Genomic DNA, 19,481 nt, shown 5'->3' on the forward strand with positions numbered 1-19,481 from the left:
CAGCTCCAGCTCCGGGGAGCGTGAGTGACTCGCCCAGAACTGGGAGAGACCCCCGCCCCCGCCCTCCCCGGCTGCTGGGCCCACCACCACCTCCCCCCGCCCCTCCCCCTCTCCCCTCTCCCCTCTCTCCCCCCTCCTCCCCCTCTCCCCTCTCCCCCCGCCCCCCCCCGCTGCTGGGCCCCGCCCCCGCCCCGCCTCCTGCTCCTCCCTCCACCCCTCCCTCCCTCCTGGGCTGAAACTCCTCCGAAGGAGAGCAGAGGCGGCTCGCTGCTCTCCCCCTGTCTCTGGCCGCCGTCGCCAGCCCGCGCTGCCCCCTGCCCCGCTCCATGGTGACCCGCGGCCGGTGACATGAGTCTGCCCCGTGTTCTACTCCCCCTGCTGCTGCAGGCCTGCTGGGCCGCCGCGCAGGACGATGTGGCAACCTCGAGGGCCATCGCCTTCCAAGGTGAGTGCACTTGCCGCGTCTGGGACTCTGGCCTCGGCGGGCGAGGCTGGCCTGGACCAGACGTACCAGCTGTGATACCCCAGTGGGACCCCGGCCCCTTCCCTTGCTGCCCCAGCGCTCGGATGCCGGGATGCCGCGCGGCTGGCGAAGGACCCGACGGGAGGAGGCTGAGCCTCACCCGGTGCTCAGCCCGCCAGCTCCCTGGGCGCCCGTCCTCGGCAGGTGCTGCCCCCTCTCTGCCTCTCAGCTCCTTTTGATCCCTTGCTGGTGGTCAGTCAAGAAACACGGTCACCTGTTCCCACCCTCCTTTTCTGAAGGTCATGCCCCTGGTAGTTTTAAATTCAACTTGGAAACGCGGCAAGAAGACGGCCTCAGCTGTGGTGAAGGGTGGACTCCTCGCCCTTCCGGGAGGGTGGGAGTCTGAGTTGCTGCGGGGGTGCTGGCCGGGGAGGCGGCTGGTGGAGGGCTCACCTGGGGAAGAGGCGGGCACAGGGCGTGAGCTGCAGGCCCCGCTCCTCCCGTCCCGGCCCAGACTGCCCCGTGGACCTGTTCTTCGTGTTGGACACCTCCGAGAGCGTGGCCTTGAGGCTGAAGCCCTACGGGGCTCTGGTGGACAAGGTCAAGGCCTTCACCAAGCGCTTCATCGACAACCTGAAGGACAGGTAGGACCTCTGTCCTCTCAGGGGGCCGGCCGGCCTGGTGTCGCCCCTGCCGTGGCCCAGCAGGCAGAGCTGAGCCTCAAGCTGCTCGGCTGAGTCCGCATCTGAGAAGGGTGGTGTTGGCCGGGCCCCTCGAGTCCCCTCCCCGAGTCTGAGTGGTTCCGATGGGCCAGGGAAAAGCTGAACTGGAGATGGAGCAGGCCGGCCAGCCGGGAGGGCCGAGGGGGCAGTGCTGCTGCCTGGGCTCTGGGCCCCAGACACCGAGCAGGAAACAGCCCCCCACCTCGACGCCTGAGCGGGCGTGGGGAGCTGACCGAGGCCTGCGGGTCCGCCCGGTGTCCGGAGGGGGTGCTCCTCTCCAGTCACCTGGACAATGACCACTGCCCAAGGGGACAGTCAAAGCCCACACCCCGGGCCCGAGGTCCCAGCGTCCCCCGTGTCCAGTGTCCTGGTCGGAGGGGCCACCAGCCCAGTCCTGGGTTTGGGGGCATCACGCTCCATTCATCCATGCATCCACTCACTCACTCACTCACGGGGGAAGCCCCGGCCAGTGGGTGTGGCCAAGCACAGGACACGCCTGCAGAGGGGCGTTTCAGGGCCACGGGGGTGGAGGAAGGCTCAGCCCAGACCAGGCTCCTCCCCCTCCCTCACCTGCGCAGCTCCCACCCTGTCCCTACTGACCCACAAACCCACTGACCAGCCGACCCAGGCGCGAGCCTCCCAGCCACCAGAAGGGGCCGCAGGGACAGAGGACAGGTCTGCCCCATGCAGGGACTGTGGGACTGAAGCCCCAGACCTCCCGAAATGCCCGCGTTTATGAGGCCCAGGGAGGGCCCCTGTGTGGATGTGCCTCGGGGAGGGGGCGCCAGGGCAGCCCTGCAGCCCATCGTCCCGCTCCAGGGGGCTCTGGTCCCGCGCCTCAGTTCTCCCGCCTGTGAACCGGGGGGCTCTTCCCGTTGTCGGCGTTGGTTCTTCGCAGGGGCCTCCATCACCCATCTGCTGATGGGCTGGGGCCCTGGCCACCCCCGGAGACCATCGAATGAGGTGCCTGGGGCAGAGAGAGGAGGCCACTCAGATCCAGGGGTCCCCACCAGTGTCCCTCCCCTGGCCACTGTCAGCGATCCCACTGCTGTCCATGGAGGGTCTGCCCCCCACCCCATGGCCCTGGAGCAGGGTCTCGGCACACAGCTCCTCGTCTGACACCCTGGAGAGCAGGGGACATGGTGGTCACTAGCTGGCCGCCCCCGCCCCCGCCCCATGTGGCCCCCGGCGCCGGGACCCAGGGCCTTAGGGCCACTCGGGAAGCCCAGGCCGGGGCCTGCAGGCTCCTCCCTCTTGGGGCGAGATGGGACCGGCCGTCCACCTGTGACGTGGTGGCCGTCCTGCCTTCGGATGGACACAGTCGGGGAGCGGGCCTGGGTCTGGGGAGGGCTGCTCACCTCCGCGGGGCCCGCAGGTACTACCGCTGTGACCGCAACCTGGTGTGGAACGCGGGCGCGCTGCACTACAGCGACGAGGTGGAGATCATCCGCGGGCTCACGCGCATGCCCAGCGGCCGCGACGAGCTCAAGAGCAGCGTGGACGCGGTCAAGTACTTCGGCAAAGGCACCTACACGGACTGTGCCATCAAGAAGGGGCTGGAGGAGCTGCTCGTGGGGTGAGTGCCTGCTGCCCACCCGGCTCCCGTCTGCGGCCCCGCGGCCCTCAGAGGCTACTCCACCTCCCTGATCACGGCCTGGTCGGCCAAACTCCAGGGCTGCCCGCCGGCAAGCCAGGCTCTGGTGTCCAAGGTCCCCAGGAGCAGTCCCGGCGGCCGAGGCGGTCGTGCTGCCGACCGCCGCCCAGCCTGCCCCGTGGCTGCCACGGTCGCTCTCCACCCTCCGTCCCTCCCTCCAGCGGCGCACTGTCTTCTCAACCGCTGAAGGCAGAGGGCACCTGAACTGGGATGCCACAGAACCTTACTTTCTGTCCTAATGTCTTTTCCTGTAATCCCACTTATGGCCGGATCTACACAGAGAAACAGGAAACAGTACCATGGGTCTGGGTCTCCCTCCGGGGTTTCTAGCCCCCTGCCCCTTCCCTCCAGTCCAGGGGTCTCAGCTCTGTGGTTCCAGTGGGGCCCTGAGCTGTCAGGGTCAGTGGTAGCCTGAGGGGGCCGGGCTGGGTGGTCTCAGCTCTCCCACCCCCTGCAGGGGCTCCCACCTGAAGGAGAACAAGTACCTGATCGTGGTGACTGACGGGCACCCCCTGGAGGGCTACAAGGAGCCCTGCGGGGGCCTGGAGGACGCCGTGAACGAGGCCAAGCACCTGGGCATCAGAGTCTTCTCTGTGGCCATCACGCCCGACCACCTGGTAGGACCCCTGCCGGGCCTGTGCTGGGGGGGCCGTGGGTACAGGCAGGGCCTGAGGGACGCGGGGCTCCAGGGGAGCAGAGGTGGGGAGGGGCCCGGCCTCCTGCTGTCGCCAACGTTCGCCCTGGTTCTGGTCGCATCCACGCCAGGAGCCACGTCTGAGCATCATCGCCACGGACCACACGTACCGGCGCAACTTCACGGCGGCCGACTGGGGGCAGAGCCGCGACGCAGAGGAGGTCATCAGCCAGACCATCGACACCATCACGGACATGATCGTGAGCTCCGGCCCGCCCTCCCCGCCGCGTCCAGGAAGCCGGAGGGCCTGTGCCTGGGAACGGAAATTAATTTGACTTTCCTCTTTCACTTTCAGAAAAATAACGTGGAGCAGGTGGTAAGGCCCCCCTACCCCCCGCCCCGCCCCACCCCGTAGCATCTCCGGCGCCCGTTTCTCCACCAGCGGGCTGAGCACGGGTGGCCGGTGTGGCTGTGCCCGGGCTCTCTGACGTGTCCCCCTGTCCCTTCCTCCGCAGTGCTGCTCCTTTGAGTGCCAGGTGAGTGTGCCCCCACCCCCGCCCCGGGCCACCCCGACTCTGCCGCCTCGCGCTCACCGTTCTCTTGTGTCTTGCAGCCCGCCAGAGGACCTCCCGGGCTGCGGGGCGACCCCGGGTATGAGGTGAGTGACCGCGTCCTGTCCGTGCTTTCCTCCTTGGGGTCGGGGGGAAGCCTGGGAGAAATGTCCCTGCAGCCTGGCACCCAGGTGTTAGGGACGCGCTGGACCCCAGGCAGCCGTCCTGAGCGCTCACCGCCCCGCCTGCTGCGCTGAGCAGGTGCCCCAGTCGCGGGAGACAGTCCAGGCTCCGTGACCCCACGCCGATGCGGCGGCCACGGGCTGCCGTGGGGTGGGGCCCGCCGCTCCGGCCTCTTCCCCGTGGGGGAGGGAGTGGCCTTTCTGGAGTGACCACCCCTCTGGCTTTGCTCCTGGAGGTGGGCCCCCCACGGGACGGGCGAACATGGGCCCAAGGCCGGGACTGCTTCGTGCGGAGGTTTTGGAGAACAAAATTAGTTCCCAGTATTCACAACCTGGGAGCTTGCTCGTGAAAGTCCCGATTTCTGGCTTTTCCTAGAAAGTGTCAGGTGCAGTGGCCGTGGAGCCACACGGCTACCTCCCCTGGGGGGCTTCTGCGCCCCACCCACCCCGCCCGCCCCTGGGAGCCCAGCACGGCAGCAAGAACGGGCGGAGAGAGAAGATTCGGGGGTCACTCCAGGCGGCGCCGGGCAGCCCCAGGGCCCGGTGGGGGGTGTGGGAGGGGACCGTGGACCTGACCACGCAGATCTCAGGATGGGCCACGAGAAAGGTGCCTGAAAACCACGTGAATGCCAGGGACCAGATGGAATAGCTTTTTAGACCTTTCTTGTTAGCAAGTAGAGGGTCCTTCTCACCAGCTTTTTAGAAATAAACGGAATTTGTCCTCATACCTTGATTTGCTCTGTATTGCAGGGAGAAAGAGGGAAGCCAGGGCTCCCGGGAGAGAAAGGAGACGCCGGAGACCCCGTGAGTGCCGAGCCCCTGACCAAGGGGGACGGGGGCGCTGAGAAGCCTGAGGCCAGGGAACCAGGCTGTGGAAACTTCCAGAAGGATGGCTGGTTTCTGAGCACCCTCGCCATGTGGCCTGACCCTCAGAGGACGCGGGCCCCGCGGGTGGCGAGGACCAGGGCACACACGGCATAGCCATCCTTCCAGCACCCCCTGCCCAGGAAGACTCCGCATATGCCCCTCAGGCCCCCCGCAGGCCCACCTGCTCTCAGAAAACGGGGGCAGGGGGCAGCCAGCAGAGTCCCAGGGCCTCTGCTTCAGCCACGGCCAGTCTCCCCCCTCCCCGTGGCCCCGGGGGGCTCTGGACCTCCGCCTCCCTGGAGCTCTGCTGAGAGCCCCCAGGAGGCGGGGATGAGGCCTTCATAGCAGGGCGCTTCTCAGACGCAGGTCAGTGGTGAGCCAGCCAAGTCTCTCCAGCTGGCCAGGCCTGAGTAGGGTGGAGAGCAAGCGGGTTGGATGGGGGCTGCCCCTGCCCCCGGGGGTGTCTAACGCACCCCTGCCTCTGTTGCAGGGAAGGCCTGGGGATCTCGGACCCATCGGCTACCAGGGCATGAAGGTGCGTCCCCCCCTCCTCTACCGCAGCCTTTCCTGGGGCCTCAGGGCATTGGGCCTGGGGCGCCCCTCACAGCCCCCTTCCCTCCTCTGTTTGCCGTCTAGGGAGAAAAAGGGAGCCGAGGGGAGAAGGTGAGTGACATGAGACTTTGGGGGGTGCCCCTCGGGGCACAGAGCAGCCCCCTACTCTGGACAGGGACGACGCTGCCTGTTCCCGGCGTGGCGGGGCCGCGATGAGCTGGGTGGTGGGGTGGCGCCCTCCTTGGGGACCTCGCCCCACGATGGGGAGACCAAGCCCCTCACCCTTCCTTCTTGTCTCCTTAGGGCTCCAGGGGACCGAAGGGCTACAAGGTGAGTGTGGCCGGAGGGGCACGGCCGGTGGGGACACTTCCCTGTGGGGTGCGGTCCGACCTTGGTCTCACCTCCTTTGGTTTTTGCACTTTGCAGGGCGAGAAGGGGAAGCGTGGCGTGGACGGCGTGGACGGCGTGAAGGTCACGCTCAGCTGGGGGAGGGCTGCAGGCGGGGCCCGTGTTTCAGGAGGGGACGGTGGGCAAGGCTGGCCACCCCAGGGGAGGTGGGGGGGTAGGGATCTCATGTGTGGCCACCCCTGGGCAACTCTGAGGCAGCATGAAAGGCAGGAGACATTTCCTGCCAAGCCCCAGGTCCCAGTGGACCCCCAGCCACCTGGCCAAGCTCAGAGCGCCTTCTGCCGGGTGGGGCTTTCTTGGGAAGCGGGTGGATGAGCCGGAGCTGAAACGCTTGACCACCAAACCCGCCTTCCTCCTTGCAGGGGCAGACGGGGTACCCTGGCCTGCCAGGCTGCAAGGGCACGCCCGGATTCGATGTAAGTCGCTTCCTCTCTCCGACATTTTAAGACTTAAGTCCTCAAGAGTGAAAGTTGCCTCGACCCTCCCGCTGACACACGAAGAAGTCACACGGGCCGTACCACGTGCAGACCTGCCCTTCTGACTTGTCACGCACGTGCGTGCAGCCCAGTGGCTGCGGTTTCAGAATGTGGTCTGACTCTGCGTCCTCTCCCCAGGGTGTCCAAGGACCCCCTGGGCCCAAGGGCGACGCGGGCGCCTTCGGACTGAAAGGAGATAAGGTCAGTGACTCGAGCCCGCGGGGGGCCAGGCTGGGGCTTTACGACCCACCGAGCATCGAGCAGAAATTCCTCCCGGAAGCAGGTCCTCGCCCCTAGTCTGGGGGCCAGGCCCCACCGTCCACGGGGGATGAGGCCTCGCCACTGCCCTTCCTGGGGCCGTCGGGGCTGGGGGTGGGACCCTCCGCCCTGGGCAGTGCTGGTCACTCAGCCTCGGACACGTCCTCTCCCCATCACACCGGCCGCCGCTGCTCCTCCGTCCGCGGCCTCTCTGGTCGCCTCAGGAACATCCACGTAGCCCGCAGCCCGCGGGTCAGCCCGGAATCGATCTGCTCGCGGGAAATCTAAACTCAAGAATAGACAGGGTGATGCCGATGCTGCAGTGGGCGGAGCGGCGAGGCGTGAGGACTTCACGTTTTGAGTCTCATTCAAATCTGTTGCTGGTGTTTTTTTCAGCAACAGGAAGTGCTGGGAAAGTTGGAGCGGTAACACGAACTCTGCCCCAAACGCGTCCTAGCAACGCGCATGTCCCGGAGTGTGGGCCGAGGTCCCCAGCCTGGCAGCAGCGGGCCTCCGCTCACGAGGGCCGGGCTGGCCCCTGGGGTGGGCGGCATTTGAACTCCGCAGGCGGGTTTTGTGCAGAGATGTGGGTGTCTGGGGAGGGTCCTCTGCGTCCGAGGCTCCTGCAGTCAGTCAGGGGCGGCGGCCTGAAGCCTGGGTGAGCAGGGCCAGCGTGGGGTCACTGGCCCCCAGGACGGCTGGGCGTGGCCTCCTGAAGGCTGACCCTTGGGTCTTTCCAGGGTGAGCCTGGAGCAGACGGGGAACCTGGGAGGCCAGGGAACACGGGGTCCCCCGGAGACGAGGTGAGCATGCACACAGCCCCCCGATACAGCGGGGTGGGCCCCGGCCCTGGGAGGGGCCTCAGGGTCAGGGACAGACAGTCTGCACTGTTGTCCCCAGGGCGAGCCCGGAGAGCCTGGTCCCCTGGGAGAGAAGGGCGAAGCCGGCGACGAGGTAGGAACCCTCCTCCTCCTGACGTCCGAGCCTCAAGCAGAGTCCCCGACGCAAACTAACACTGGCGTTCGTTCCTCTTAATCCCAGGGAAACGCGGGACCAGACGGAGCCCCTGGAGAGAGGGTGAGTGGAGGCACTCTAGACCTCACCAGTTGGTGGCGGACGTGGACGGTGTGACCAGCCCTGTGGTCCCAGGTGGACGGACCCCGGAGAGCGTGCTGGAGCCGGCGGGACCCCAGTCTCTGAAGGACGGGGCGTGAGATGGAGGGACTGCAAGTCCTGGTGTCTGCTGGGCGCCAGGCCCTGTGCCCAGGCCCCGAGCCCCGAGCCTGCACCGCCCTCTCTTCCCTCCACACAGGGCGGCCCTGGGGAAAGAGGACCACGGGGGACCACAGGCGCGCGGGGCCCGAGAGGAGACCCGGTGAGTCACTGTTCCTGAAGCTGGGACCGCATCCCCTAGGGGCAGAGACCAGGGCCAGGCTGAGGCCAGGCCATCAGAATCACAGGACACCCTGCCGAGGCCCTCTGGCCCCTAGATGGGGGCCACCCACGCCCCCACCTCCTGTTTCCCCAATACACCCCCCGACGCACACTTCTTGGGTGGGAAGTGCAGCAGCTCCTGCCCTCGGGCCCCGCCCAGACCTCCAAGCTGCGTGGTCCCGGGTCACCTCCAGGGCCTGGGAGGCAAGGTGAGCTGGGTGCGGCTTCTCCACTCACCACGCATGACCAGGGAGCAGCCGCCTGAAAAATCACCCAGACACGCCGTGTAAGCCCGCTCTCTGCGGCGTGGGTGCCACCTTCACGCCGGCGGGCCCCGAGTCTGGCTCCCCAGGGGTTCCCCGAGCTGCGATCACTCTTTAGCTCGGCCTTTCCTGCCCGGCTTCATGCTTTCACAGCTGCCTCAGCGAGCCCCTCCCGCCGCACATCTGGGCTCTTCCCCCCAGAACCCCGTAAACATTTTGCAGATGGAGCCCGCATTCTTCCGGGGACAGTCTTCCTTTGTTAAAACTTCGAGAGCAGGGATGTTGGAAATGGCTCAGTGGTTGCTGCTCTCTCACCTGCAAGGCCCAGGGGCTTCACCGTCAGGGGCCACGCCGGGCTTTCTCTGCCACGCGGTTAAGCGGGAAAGGCTGGCGGGACCCAGAGCGTGGGCACCGAGTCAGACTCCACCCGGTTGGAGGGGACGCAGGCCTCACCCTATGGCTCCGGGTTGAGGAGGCAAGGACGCTGAGCCCCAAGCCTCAGATGCGGCTGGCCCTCCACCTGCTGGAGATGGCGGGCCGCGCCGCTCCCCGTCCACAGGAACGGGACACTTCTCCAGGCTGTGCTCTCCCCCTGGGGTGACACTCGGACGTAGGGGCAAATGCTTCTCCTCCAGATGCGTGTCCAAGGCGTCCCGAGTTTAACCAAGGCCGAGGTCAGGGGGAGAGAGGTTTGTCTTTCTGACCCCGGCCCCCCAGAACCCCACGCCCCTGCTGGCAGGGGTGGGGAGAGACGGCAAAGCAGGGACGATGTAGCTTTGACCCCCTTTCCGAGCCCAGTGCTTCAGGTCAGAAAATGGGACTGAAGGCCAGGCTGTGCCTCCAGGAGGTGCCCTGGACAAACGGCGGGGGAGGTACGGCCAGCCCCACACAGCTCTGGGCCCCGAGGCCAGGTGGACGGTGAGATGCCTCCCGGCCTCGGGGGGGCTGCTGGCCCCTTGTTGTGGCCCCTTGAAAACACAAGTCACCTGATGGCCAGGCACGTGGCCAAGTCGCGGTAAACACGTGGGCAAGCGTGAAAAGCAAGGACGAGGCCGGCCCACAGCAGACAGCGGCCCTTCCTGGCTGTGCGGGAGCTGCCGGGCCGCCGGCCTCGCCTGGTGGCCACCCGGGGCAGCTGCCCTCTTCCATCTCCACCTCAGCGGCTTTTCCTCTCCAGGGTGAAGCTGGACCCCAAGGTGACCAGGGACGAGAAGGCCCCGTTGGCATCCCCGGAGACCCGGTAGGAAGCCCGGCTGCCGGGGGGCAGGGGGGGAGCTGCTGCCAGTTTGGATCAGCTCACAGATTTAGGGGGAGATCTCTTTTCTCTTCCGGCCTGGGGTGCTTCCTGCAGGGGCCTGGCCTGGAGACCTTGGGATGTCTGGTGTCGGGCAGGGGGCCAGGGTGGCTGGTACAGATTGGTGAGCTGGGCCCAGTGCTCCCAGGGGAGCCCTGTCTCAGGGTGGGCGCCTGCCAGGACACAGCCCTGAGTGTGCAGAGCCCCGTGCTGCCCCCAACCCTGCCCTCAGAGTAAGCAGGAGCACCTTGGCTCGGCTGGTGCTGGGGGAGGGTAGTGGGCTTGGAGGCGGGGCTGGGACGTGCGGGGGCAGGGCAGGCAGCACCCGGCGCATACTGGAGTCAGGGGACCCTGGGGACCCCTTGGCCTGGCGGAGCGGGGTCGCGGGGGACTGAGCCCAGACAGAGGAACCCCACATTGGAGACAGGCTGTGTGAGCCTCTCTCAGTGTCTGCAGCCCAGAGGTGAGAGCCTGGCTACAAGTTGATTTGGGAGTGTTGGTGCACAGAAGGTTCTAGAATTCCCGGATGTGACCTTCTAGAGGCCCTGCTGGGGATGAGGAGGAGAGTGGAGGCCTGAGGAAGCAGCGGGCTGGGTGGAAAGAGGGGGCGGGGGCAGGCAGGAGGCTGTGAGCGGCTTGGGGTGGGGCACAGGTGAGACGACCCTCCCCAGGGAGTATCACGCCCACCGCTGCTCTCGGCCCGTCTTCTCCAGACCCCGGGCCCGGGGCCAGCCACGGGGGTCCACGAGTGGAGGGTGGGGACAGGACGCACGCAAGGCGAGGCAGTTTGGGATGCAGTCTGCCCTGGGCAGGCCTCGGCCAGAGGGACACCGCTGGTGGCCAGCGCATCTGTGTTTCCCACGTTGATGGCGCAGGGCTCCGTCCGTGGCGCAGACATTTTGTCAGTTGTCAGCTGCGTCCCGACCTTGTCTGTGGTACCTTGTGGTTGAGGATGTCCTGCTCTGCTCGTTTACAAAGATTTGCAAATGCGCTCACCCCTCTTAGTGTATTTTCTGCTTACGTCTTTGATTTGTCTGGAGCATAGACCGTGGGGCTGCAAGAGAGGTGAGCTTGGCCTGCTTGGCTTTTTCGGCGAAGGGCCAGCCCGTTGTCACAACACACGTGACTGCAGTCTTTCCTGCTGATTAAAATGCACTTCCATCGTGTTTAAACCCCCTCACCTACGTGTGCCTCTTCCTGGTCTGGCTGTCGCACACCACTCCTCTTTCCACGTCCACCCGGTTCCCACGACTGTAACTCATGTGGCCTCCGGCCGGGCTGGGCCTGCTGCCGGGGCGGCTTCCTGGGCCCCGGCCTGGGCCCCTGACTTTCCTGGACAGGAACAAGGAGCAGTAACTGCTCCCGGCCGGTGCTGCCGGGACAAGGTGCCCGGATGGCCCAGGTCTTCCCTGTGGCACCTTCGGGAAGTCATTCAGGACTCGGAAGGCACCAAACGCTGAAAGCAGGACCGACCCGGGGCTCACGGGAGCACCCCCAGCAGCCTTAGCTCTCAGAGTCACAACAGTCACTGCAGAGAAAAGGAAACGACCGAGAGTGCGGGGAGAGAGGGAGGCCCCAGCCCAGGCGCTGCGGACCCCAGGCGCTGCTTGGGGCGGCTGCCTCCCTTGGGAGGGGGCCCTGTGTCCCCCCAGCCTGTGAGCGACCGGAGATGGTCCCCTCCTGACCCGTGACTCCGGCCAAGGAGGCGCTCGGTCACCTGGACATTCGACTTCCGGGCCTCCCCTCCCAACCCCCCACGGACCCACGACCGACTCCAGGCCCAGCAGGAGGCCGGCTCCGACCCCAGGGTCCAAGCAGAGAGTTCTGGGAAGTGTGTTTGCCCAAATCCCAGGAAAAGGCAGCGGAGAAACAGAGGACCGGCTCCCGTCACCCCAGCCGTCAGGCCTCGCCCGTCCCACGTCACCCCCAGCGAGGGGGCCAGCTGCCCGCAGGAGCCCCACCCGAGTTTGGTCTTTCTGTGTCGTAGGCAGGCCCTTGAGTCCCAGTTTCCCAGGAGGTGCCGCTCCTCTCGCCCCGAGGCAGGTCTCGGGGCCGCAGGCTGACCCCCTGAGCCCCCGCGTCCCCGTGGCCCGCGTGCAGGGAGCGTGACGCTGGCGCTGGCCGAGGCGCACAACCGCGCTGGCTCCCGAGCCGCGGCCACGGCCGGACCCCTGCCCGGTGTGGGGCGGCAGCGCTGCCGCAGCCTCCTGGCCGGATGGCGGGCGTCGTGCACACTTGGGACGGGAGGGCAGCCAGCAGAGAACTCATGAGAAGTGCCGCCTCATGACGGGGCCCAGGGCATGGGCCTCTGAGTCCAGGGTCCTGCTGGTGGGGCCCGGGGGGGCAGGCAGGCCAGCAGCCCCCTGAATGACACATGCTTGCCCTCCTCGCTGGGGCCTGGCTGGGGGCGTCTGCGCAGTGCTCAGGGGACCGAGAGCCTGGACCCGGGAACGCAGGGGTCACCTCCAGAGAGGGACGGGAATGGAGCAGCCCACGAGTGCGGGGTCTGGGGCCTGGGGGGCTGCTCTGGGGCAGAGGGGCACCGATGGCTGTGTCCTCTCTCTGCAGGGTGAGGCTGGCCCCGCTGGACCGAAAGGATACCGTGGCGATGAGGGGCCCCCAGGGACCGAGGTGAGGAGCCCTCCCCGCCCCCCATCCTCGGAGGGGCCAGCCCTGGACCCAGACCCCATCCCGTACCCAGCGCTTCCTTAGGAGATCCCCCCAGGCTCCTTACCTGTTAAAACTGTTTCATTTCACCTCACAGTATATGTGACTCTTAGGACACTTAGAAAACGAAGAAAACTGCAAAAAGAAATCTAAAACACCCACCCAGAGATAAACAACATGAACAGTTTGGCGTATTTCTTTCCAAATTTCTTTTTTCTTTCTTTGCGTATTATGCGTTATAAATTTGACTTGGTGAGGGTTTTTTGTTGTTTTTCTCATCGTGAGCTCAAACCTTAGGAGTTTCCAACACGCGGTTGACGTGCCCCCGTCGGCCACGCCTGTAGCTCTATCTGCTGGTTCCTCCACCCCCGCCGGATGGGCTCTCGGGTTTGAATTTCCTGCAGCGACCCCGTGGGCTTCTGTCCCTGTTCTGGTCACCTCCTCCTCGGTCACTCCCTGGGTGGACCACTGGGCAGGTGTGGCCTCTAAGGCCCGAAGGTTACACGGCCCCCCAGGATCATAGGTTGAAAAACCCTTCTTTTAGTCATTTCTGGGCTGCGTGAAGACATGTTATTTTATTTAATTGTCCCTCTTTCCTCCAAGAGGCCTCGTGCCTCTGAGCCTGTGCGGCTCGCTGCCCGGTGTCCACTTCATTCTCTCCTCCTTAGGGCCCCAGAGGAGCCTCAGGGCCCCCAGGACCCCCCGGAGACCCCGGGCTGATGGGCGAAAGGGTGAGTGATGCGGGGCACAGGGCACAGCCCTGGTAGGGGGGCTGCCTGGGACCCCGGAGTCCAGAAGCAGCCGGCCTGGGCGAGTCCCACAGTGACTGGACGCACGGTCTGCTCTCCCAGGGTGAAGATGGCCCCCCCGGAAATGGCACTGAGGGCTTCCCCGGCTTCCCTGTGAGTGCCCCCCGACACCCGCTTTGGCCACTCGGGCACACGGGGGCTCCGTGGCTGGGATCGCCCCTCGTGGCCCCCCGCCGTGTCAGAGCCTGGCTTGACTGTCCTGCCTTCCCTGCAGGGCTATCCGGGCAACAGGGGTCCTCCCGGGATAAACGTGAGTACACGCCCGTCCACTCTGTCGGCCCCTGGAGCCCACGTGCACGGTCGAGCACATCGCCCCCACGCCTGAGCAAGCACACACGCGTGCAGAGGCACGCACACGTGCAAACACTCACACGCGTGCGGACGCACTGCCTCCCGCAGCCCGGCTATTGCCGAGGCGCCCCCGCCCGCGCCTCCGTCTCTGGGAGCCCCGCCGGCCTCGGGCGGGGCGCCCCTGCTGACTGACTCTCCCCTCCGGAGCCGAGGGCTCCACCACACCTCCCAGAGCCCTGCCCTCCCCTGGGAGCCCCGGCTCGCAGCCTCCACCCTAGACCGTGGGCCCGGCTCCCCCTAACCACGTGCTCCCCTGCAGGGCACCAAAGGCTACCCTGGCCTCAAGGGAGACGAGGGAGAAGCTGGGGACCCCGGAGAGGACGTGAGTGCAGAGCCCACCGCATGCTGTGACATGTCCGGGTCAGCCTTGGCCTCAAGGGCCCGGGCCCGGCGGGCTGTGGTGGCTCCGAGGGCAGCCGAGCGTCCGGGGTCGAGGGTGTGGTGGGCAGGCTTGCAGCAGGGGCTCCGGGGGCTCCGGCCACGTGTGGCCGTGCCTGCAACGCCGCACTGTCCTTCCAGAACAATGACATTTCTCCCCGAGGCGCCAAAGGAGCAAAGGGCTACCGAGGCCCCGAAGGCCCCCAGGTAGGTCGGCCAGCGCGGGCAGGTGCCCCACCAGAGGCTGCAGAGGCTGGGTGGGGGGCAGGACCCTGGGCGCCAGGCTCTGGGGAAGGGCTCGGGAAGCGGGGCTTCGGCAGGCAGGATGGGGGGGCCGGGCAGTTTCAGGGTGGGGGGCTGAGCCGGCAGGGCTGGGCGGAGAAGGGGGGGGCACTCCAGGCGAGGTGTGATGGGCACGGCAGGGCCCAGGGCAGTGCCTGGGTGAGGCTGGGCACCCTGCCCCTCGAGGTGGCGCCGTTAGACCCCCAGGGACACTCTGCCCCGGGCGCTGAGCACCCGCAGGCCACCAGGAAAGGGCACATTAGACAGCTGTCGCCCAGCGGACGGCGGTGGCGGGTCCCCCAGCCCTTACCGTGCAGAAGCCTCAGCTGCCCCTGGTGTTCGGGGGGCCCTAAATGGAGGTGGGCTCAGCCGAGGGCTCCCGTCAGACCTGCAACCCAGGAATCGGGCAGGGCCCCAGCGTCCACCCTCTCCTTTCTCTGACAGGGACCCCCGGGACACATGGGACCACCAGGGCCGGACGTAAGTGGGGTGTCTGTGAACATCCTTGGGGGCCAGCAGCTCTGGCCCAGGATCCTGTGAGGGTGGGGAGCCGTGATGGCGACGCCGGGGACACGTGGCGGCCACGGGGGGGGCACGTGGTGGCCATAGGGGAACATAGGAAGCCGGGGGGCACCATTATGGCCACAGGGTGCACATCTTATGGCCACGGGGAGACACGTCTTTGCTCCCACAGAAACACGTGGTGGCCACAGGGGGACACGTGGTGGCCATAGGGGAACATAGGAAGCCGGGGGGCACCATTATGGCCACAGGGTGCGCATCTTATGGCCACGGGGAGACACGTCTTTGCTCCCACAGAAACACGTGGTGGCCACGGGGGGACACGTGGCCACATGTCAGGGGCCACATCAGGTGCTCATGCCCTGCAGGCAGGAGCCTCACAGGCAGAGCAGGGCACTCCGTGGGAAGGGAGACTCCCTGCCCAGCCCAGCCCCTCTGTGGTCCCGGCTGTGGTCCCGCGGGATGGGGACCTGGAAGGCTGGACTCGCCCCCAGAGCCTGGGGCAGCCCTGGCGGAGTCACAGAAGGGGCTGGTCTGTCTCACGGGAGTGTCTCCCCCCCTCCCCAGGAATGCGAGATTTTGGACATCATCATGAAAATGTGCTGTGAGTATCTCCACCTTTGAGTAACTGTCCTAATTAGAAGGAACGTCCTGCCATGGTGCTGGCCGGGGTGAGGCAGGCAGGAGGGCAGGCGTGTGCCCACCCACGAGGAAGCCCTGGCGGACCGGGGAGGGCGGGCTGGCGGGTTTAGTCTAAGCGACCACGTAATTTCCTCTTTCTCCTCTTCCCAGCTTGCTGTGGTGAGTGTCACCCTTCACCTGGTGTTTTTAGCTTTCGAGCGGACTGACCCCGTGGGTGGTGGAGCCCCTCGCCCATGCTCCCACGGCCCCGGGGCGCTGGCCCACCTCGTCCTTTCCACCGTCACTCACACCGCCAGGCACGGGGGCGCGGGAGTTCTCCCCCGTGCCTCCGGGTCCTCGACGCCCTGCCCCTCGGGGCTGCCCTGCTCTGGAAGGGGTCCTGGGAGGGGCCCTGAGGCTGAGCCCGCCACCGCCCACAGAGTGCAAGTGCGGCCCCATCGACATCCTCTTCGTGCTGGACAGCTCCGAGAGCATCGGCCTGCAGAACTTCGAGATCTCCAAGGACTTCATCGTCAAGGTCATCGACCGGCTGAGCAGGGACGAGCTGGTCAAGGTGAGCTGCCCACCCTGGCCTCTCGCTCGAGGATGGAGCTTCCCAGGAGGGCTCTGTCCTGACACCAGAGTGGGAGGGCCGGGTGCCGGGGGCCATGGGACGGACTCTTTGTTTCTCGGAAGCCGACGCCCCCAGCCCACCAGAGCATGAGTCACCCCGGGGCCCTGGGGGCCGGTCCAGGTGGTGGGTGGAAGGGTGGCCCAGGAGGGGCATGGGCGCCTCGGGGGCCCCTGGGGGGGGCGCTCCTGACAGCGGCTTCTGTCCCCGTGCAGTTTGAGCCTGGAGAGTCGCACGCGGGCGTGGTGCAGTACAGCCACAACCAGATGCAGGAGCACGTGGGCCTGAGGGACCCCAACATCAGAAACGCCCAGGACCTCAAGGAGTGAGTGCGGCCGCCCGGAGCCGGCCCACGCATGGCCCCCAGCGGCCCACCCAGCCCCGCCCCTGGCCCCGCCCCCAGCCCCGCCCCCAGCCCCCCGGCCCCCTGCCCCGCCCTGAGGGCGACGCCGTGGCCCCACAGAGCCATCAAGAAGCTGCAGTGGATGGGTGGAGGCACCTTCACAGGCGAGGCTCTGCAGTACACGCGGAGCCAGCTGCTGCCACTCGCCCAGAACAACCGCATCGCCCTGGTCATCACGGACGGCCGCTCGGACACCCAGCGGGACACCACCCCGCTCAGCGTGCTCTGCGGCCCTGACATCCAGGTGGGGCCGCCTCCGTGTCTGCGCCGCCGCCCTTGCGCCCTGCGGCTCGGGGGACCGTCCCCACCGGGGGCCGCGCCAACACTGCCCCTCCCCCCAGGTGGTCTCCGTGGGCATCAAGGATGTGTTTGGCTTAGCCGCGGGCTCCGACCAACTCAACGTCATCTCCTGCCAAGGCCTGGCGCCCCAGGGACGGCCGGGCATCTCGCTGGTCAAGGAGAACTACGCAGAACTGCTGGACGACGGCTTCCTGAAGAACATCACCACGCAGATCTGCATAGGTGGGCGCTGGCAGGGCCCCCTCGGCCCAGACGTGGTCCTGCTCTCCTCTCACGGTGGCCCCTGGCCACGGGAGCCATACAGCCAGGGCCAGCAGCACGCCTGCCGCCCGCCCGGCCACCTCCCACTCTTACCCGAGGAGGCCACGGCCTGGCTCCTTGGTGGCCCAGCGTCCCCCGAGTGCGGGCTGCGCCGTATCTCCCGCCCGTTGTCCTGGAGCCGCGAGCACACGTGCGCGCTGGGGTCTGAGGCTCGGTGCACCCACAGGTGCAGGCCGCGCTTGGCCTTGGAGCCTGAGACCCCTCAGAGGTACCCCCCTAAGAACACACTTGCCACGTCCACCCGGGCCTGGCCCAGGGTCGGAGCCGAGTCCACGGTGCGGACAGCTGGCCGGCAGCCAGAGAGGGCTGCGGGGTCAGACCCGGGGCCCTAGCCCTCCCGGTGGGCACGTACTCAGCCTCGTCCAGAGACAGCGTGGCCCGGGGTCTGAGCTGCAGACCACCCTTCCTCCTCTCTGAGCCTTGTTTGCCCCCTTCTGGGACGGGGCGGGTGCCTCTCCGGGCTGGTGCCTGGGGGACCGTTCTGTCTCTCAAAGGCCCCCTCTTGAATGAAGGACACCCCTCCTGGTGCGGGGAGGGCGGCCAGCTGTTGAGGAGGATCAGCTGTGCTTCCATGGCGATGCCAGGTGTCCTCTTGTTGGGGGGCTTACAGGTGGGACAGCGGTCTCTGAGATCGCCGGGTCCACGCTGTGGGGTTTTCTCTTTCACAGACAAGAAGTGTCCAGATTACACCTGCCCAAGTGAGTACCGGTGGGGGGAGGGGCTCTCGGTGGGGCACCGGGCAGGTGGGGCCAGGCTCCCCAGGGCCTCGGCGTGGGCTCACGGCCGCCCCTGCCCGCAGTCACCTTCTCCTCCCCGACCGACATCACCATCCTGCTGGACGGCTCGGCCAGCGTGGGCAGCCACAACTTCGACACCTCCAGGCGCTTCGCCAAGCGGCTGGCCGAGCGCTTCCTGACGGCGGGCCAGACCGACCCGGGCCAGGAGGTGCGCGTAGCGGTGGTGCAGTACAGCGGCACCGGGCAGCAGCGGCCCGAGCGCGCGGCGCTGCAGTTCCTGCAGAACTACACCGTGCTGGCCGGCGCCCTGGACGCCATGGACTTCTTCAACGATGCCACCGACGTTACCGACGCCCTGGGCTACGTGACCCGCTTCTACCGCGAGGCCTCGTCGGGCGCCGCCAAGAAGAGGCTGCTGCTTTTCTCCGACGGCAACTCGCAGGGCGCCACGGCGGCCACCATCGAGAAGGCCGTGCAGGAGGCCCAGCGGGCAGGCATCGAGATCTTCACGGTGGTGGTGGGCGCCCAGGCGAATGAGCCCCACGTGCGTGTCCTGGTTACCGGCAAGGCGGCCGAGTACGACGTGGCCTTCGGTGAGCGCCACCTGTTCCGCGTGCCCAGCTACCCGGCGCTGCTGCGCGGTGTCTTCTACCAGACGGTGTCCAGGAAGGTGGCGCTGGGCTAGCAGCCGGGCCACCGCCACTGAGACGGAAAGTGAAAAGGGGACACGAAGGTTCCCGACCCACCCGACCAGCTAGGTTTTTCGTACAGGAAAAGCTTGAAAAGCCTGATTCAGTGCTCTGTGTCCTGCCAGCCCCCTCTGAGCGGGGTGTTGCGGCCCCTGACCCTGGGCTCTGCCGGCCCCCTCCCACCACCCACCGGAACCCGCACCTCTGCCATCCCGCCTCACGCTGTCAGGGTCCCCTGATCCCGAGTCAGAACCCCCAAGCCTGGCTTCTCTTTCCTTTCTGGGGTCAGCTGTCACCGCCTCCCCACCCCCACTCCCTTGTAGCTTGGCCTCCCCCGCGGATCCTACAGCATCCTTCAGGAAACACTCACTCCTCAAGCCAGGTCTCCCAGGGAGCTGGCGCGCAAAGATGAGCCTGAGCCCTGGCGAGGCGACACCTCCTCCCGAGGCTCTCGCCACTCACCCCCGACCAGCAGAAACCGTGACTCCTCGACCCCGAGTCCCCAGATCCCCAGAGCAGAGGTGCTATCCTGCCCCCATCCCCACCCCGGGACACAGAGGCCTCGCCCCGCCTCCAGGGGCAAGGTGATGGGTGTCATCAAAAACAAGCCAAAGCTCTTTTTCCTCAAGGAAGTGATTGGTTCTACATTTTACTGAAGGCCTTCCTGGTACTTTAGTTTTACTTTTACTCTTTCCTGTGTTTTTTCTCAACGGTGTCCGTGTCTGTGACTTTTCCAAATAAAGGCTTTCGCTCTCTTTTCCGCGGTCACCTGTCCAAGGAGTTAAACCCACTCGGCGTTTGCACTTTGCACCAACAGGAGGACTCAGAGGTGCTTGGGGCGCCCCGCTCAGAGCAAGTAGTGGTGCCTCCCCCCTCTTCCAGGTCTGGGGCAGGAGCTGGGAGGGGCCCTGACACCCTGGCTACAGAACCAGAAGTGGATTCAGTGGGGGACGGCAGCTGGAAGAGCCAGGCAGATCCAACGAGATAAATCCCCGAAAGGGCCGGCATCCTG

The 19,481-nt window shown here is 66.7% G+C and overlaps 1 protein-coding gene across 1 annotated transcript; it reads left to right on the forward strand.

Annotated features, from left to right (window-relative positions):
• Positions 1 to 237: 237 nt before the first annotated feature.
• Positions 238 to 19,227, forward strand: COL6A1 (collagen type VI alpha 1 chain). The gene is made up of 35 exons (XM_059064112.2): positions 238 to 445; positions 978 to 1,107; positions 2,561 to 2,761; positions 3,297 to 3,456; positions 3,605 to 3,733; positions 3,829 to 3,849; positions 3,989 to 4,009; positions 4,087 to 4,131; positions 4,957 to 5,010; positions 5,564 to 5,608; positions 5,710 to 5,736; positions 5,929 to 5,955; positions 6,052 to 6,096; positions 6,396 to 6,449; positions 6,648 to 6,710; positions 7,508 to 7,570; positions 7,668 to 7,721; positions 7,809 to 7,844; positions 8,080 to 8,142; positions 9,642 to 9,704; positions 12,327 to 12,389; positions 13,094 to 13,156; positions 13,277 to 13,327; positions 13,449 to 13,484; positions 13,845 to 13,907; positions 14,105 to 14,170; positions 14,690 to 14,725; positions 15,335 to 15,371; positions 15,560 to 15,568; positions 15,829 to 15,962; positions 16,235 to 16,344; positions 16,483 to 16,666; positions 16,764 to 16,944; positions 17,712 to 17,741; positions 17,843 to 19,227. The coding sequence occupies exons 1-35, from the start codon at positions 349 to 351 to the stop codon at positions 18,463 to 18,465; spliced, it is 3,084 nt and encodes a 1,027-aa protein (XP_058920095.1). The 5' UTR covers positions 238 to 348; the 3' UTR covers positions 18,466 to 19,227.
• The last annotated feature ends 254 nt before the right edge of the window (positions 19,228 to 19,481 follow it).

Source organism: Kogia breviceps, chromosome 5, assembly GCF_026419965.1.
Source record: "Kogia breviceps isolate mKogBre1 chromosome 5, mKogBre1 haplotype 1, whole genome shotgun sequence".
Classification (NCBI taxonomy): Eukaryota; Metazoa; Chordata; class Mammalia; order Artiodactyla; family Physeteridae; genus Kogia; species Kogia breviceps.

What these genes read in the sequence shown, in the direction of transcription:
- COL6A1 (XM_059064112.2), top strand. Translation starts at nt 349, where the DNA reads ATGAGTCTGCCCCGTGTTCTACTCCCCCTGCTGCTGCAGGCCTGCTGG. An exon ending in AAAATAACGTGGAGCAGGTG is followed by an intron (nt 3,850 to 3,988) that starts GTAAGGCCCCCC and finishes CTTCCTCCGCAG; the next exon opens with TGCTGCTCCTTTGAGTGCCA. An exon ending in TCGGACTGAAAGGAGATAAG is followed by an intron (nt 6,711 to 7,507) that starts GTCAGTGACTCG and finishes GGGTCTTTCCAG; the next exon opens with GGTGAGCCTGGAGCAGACGG.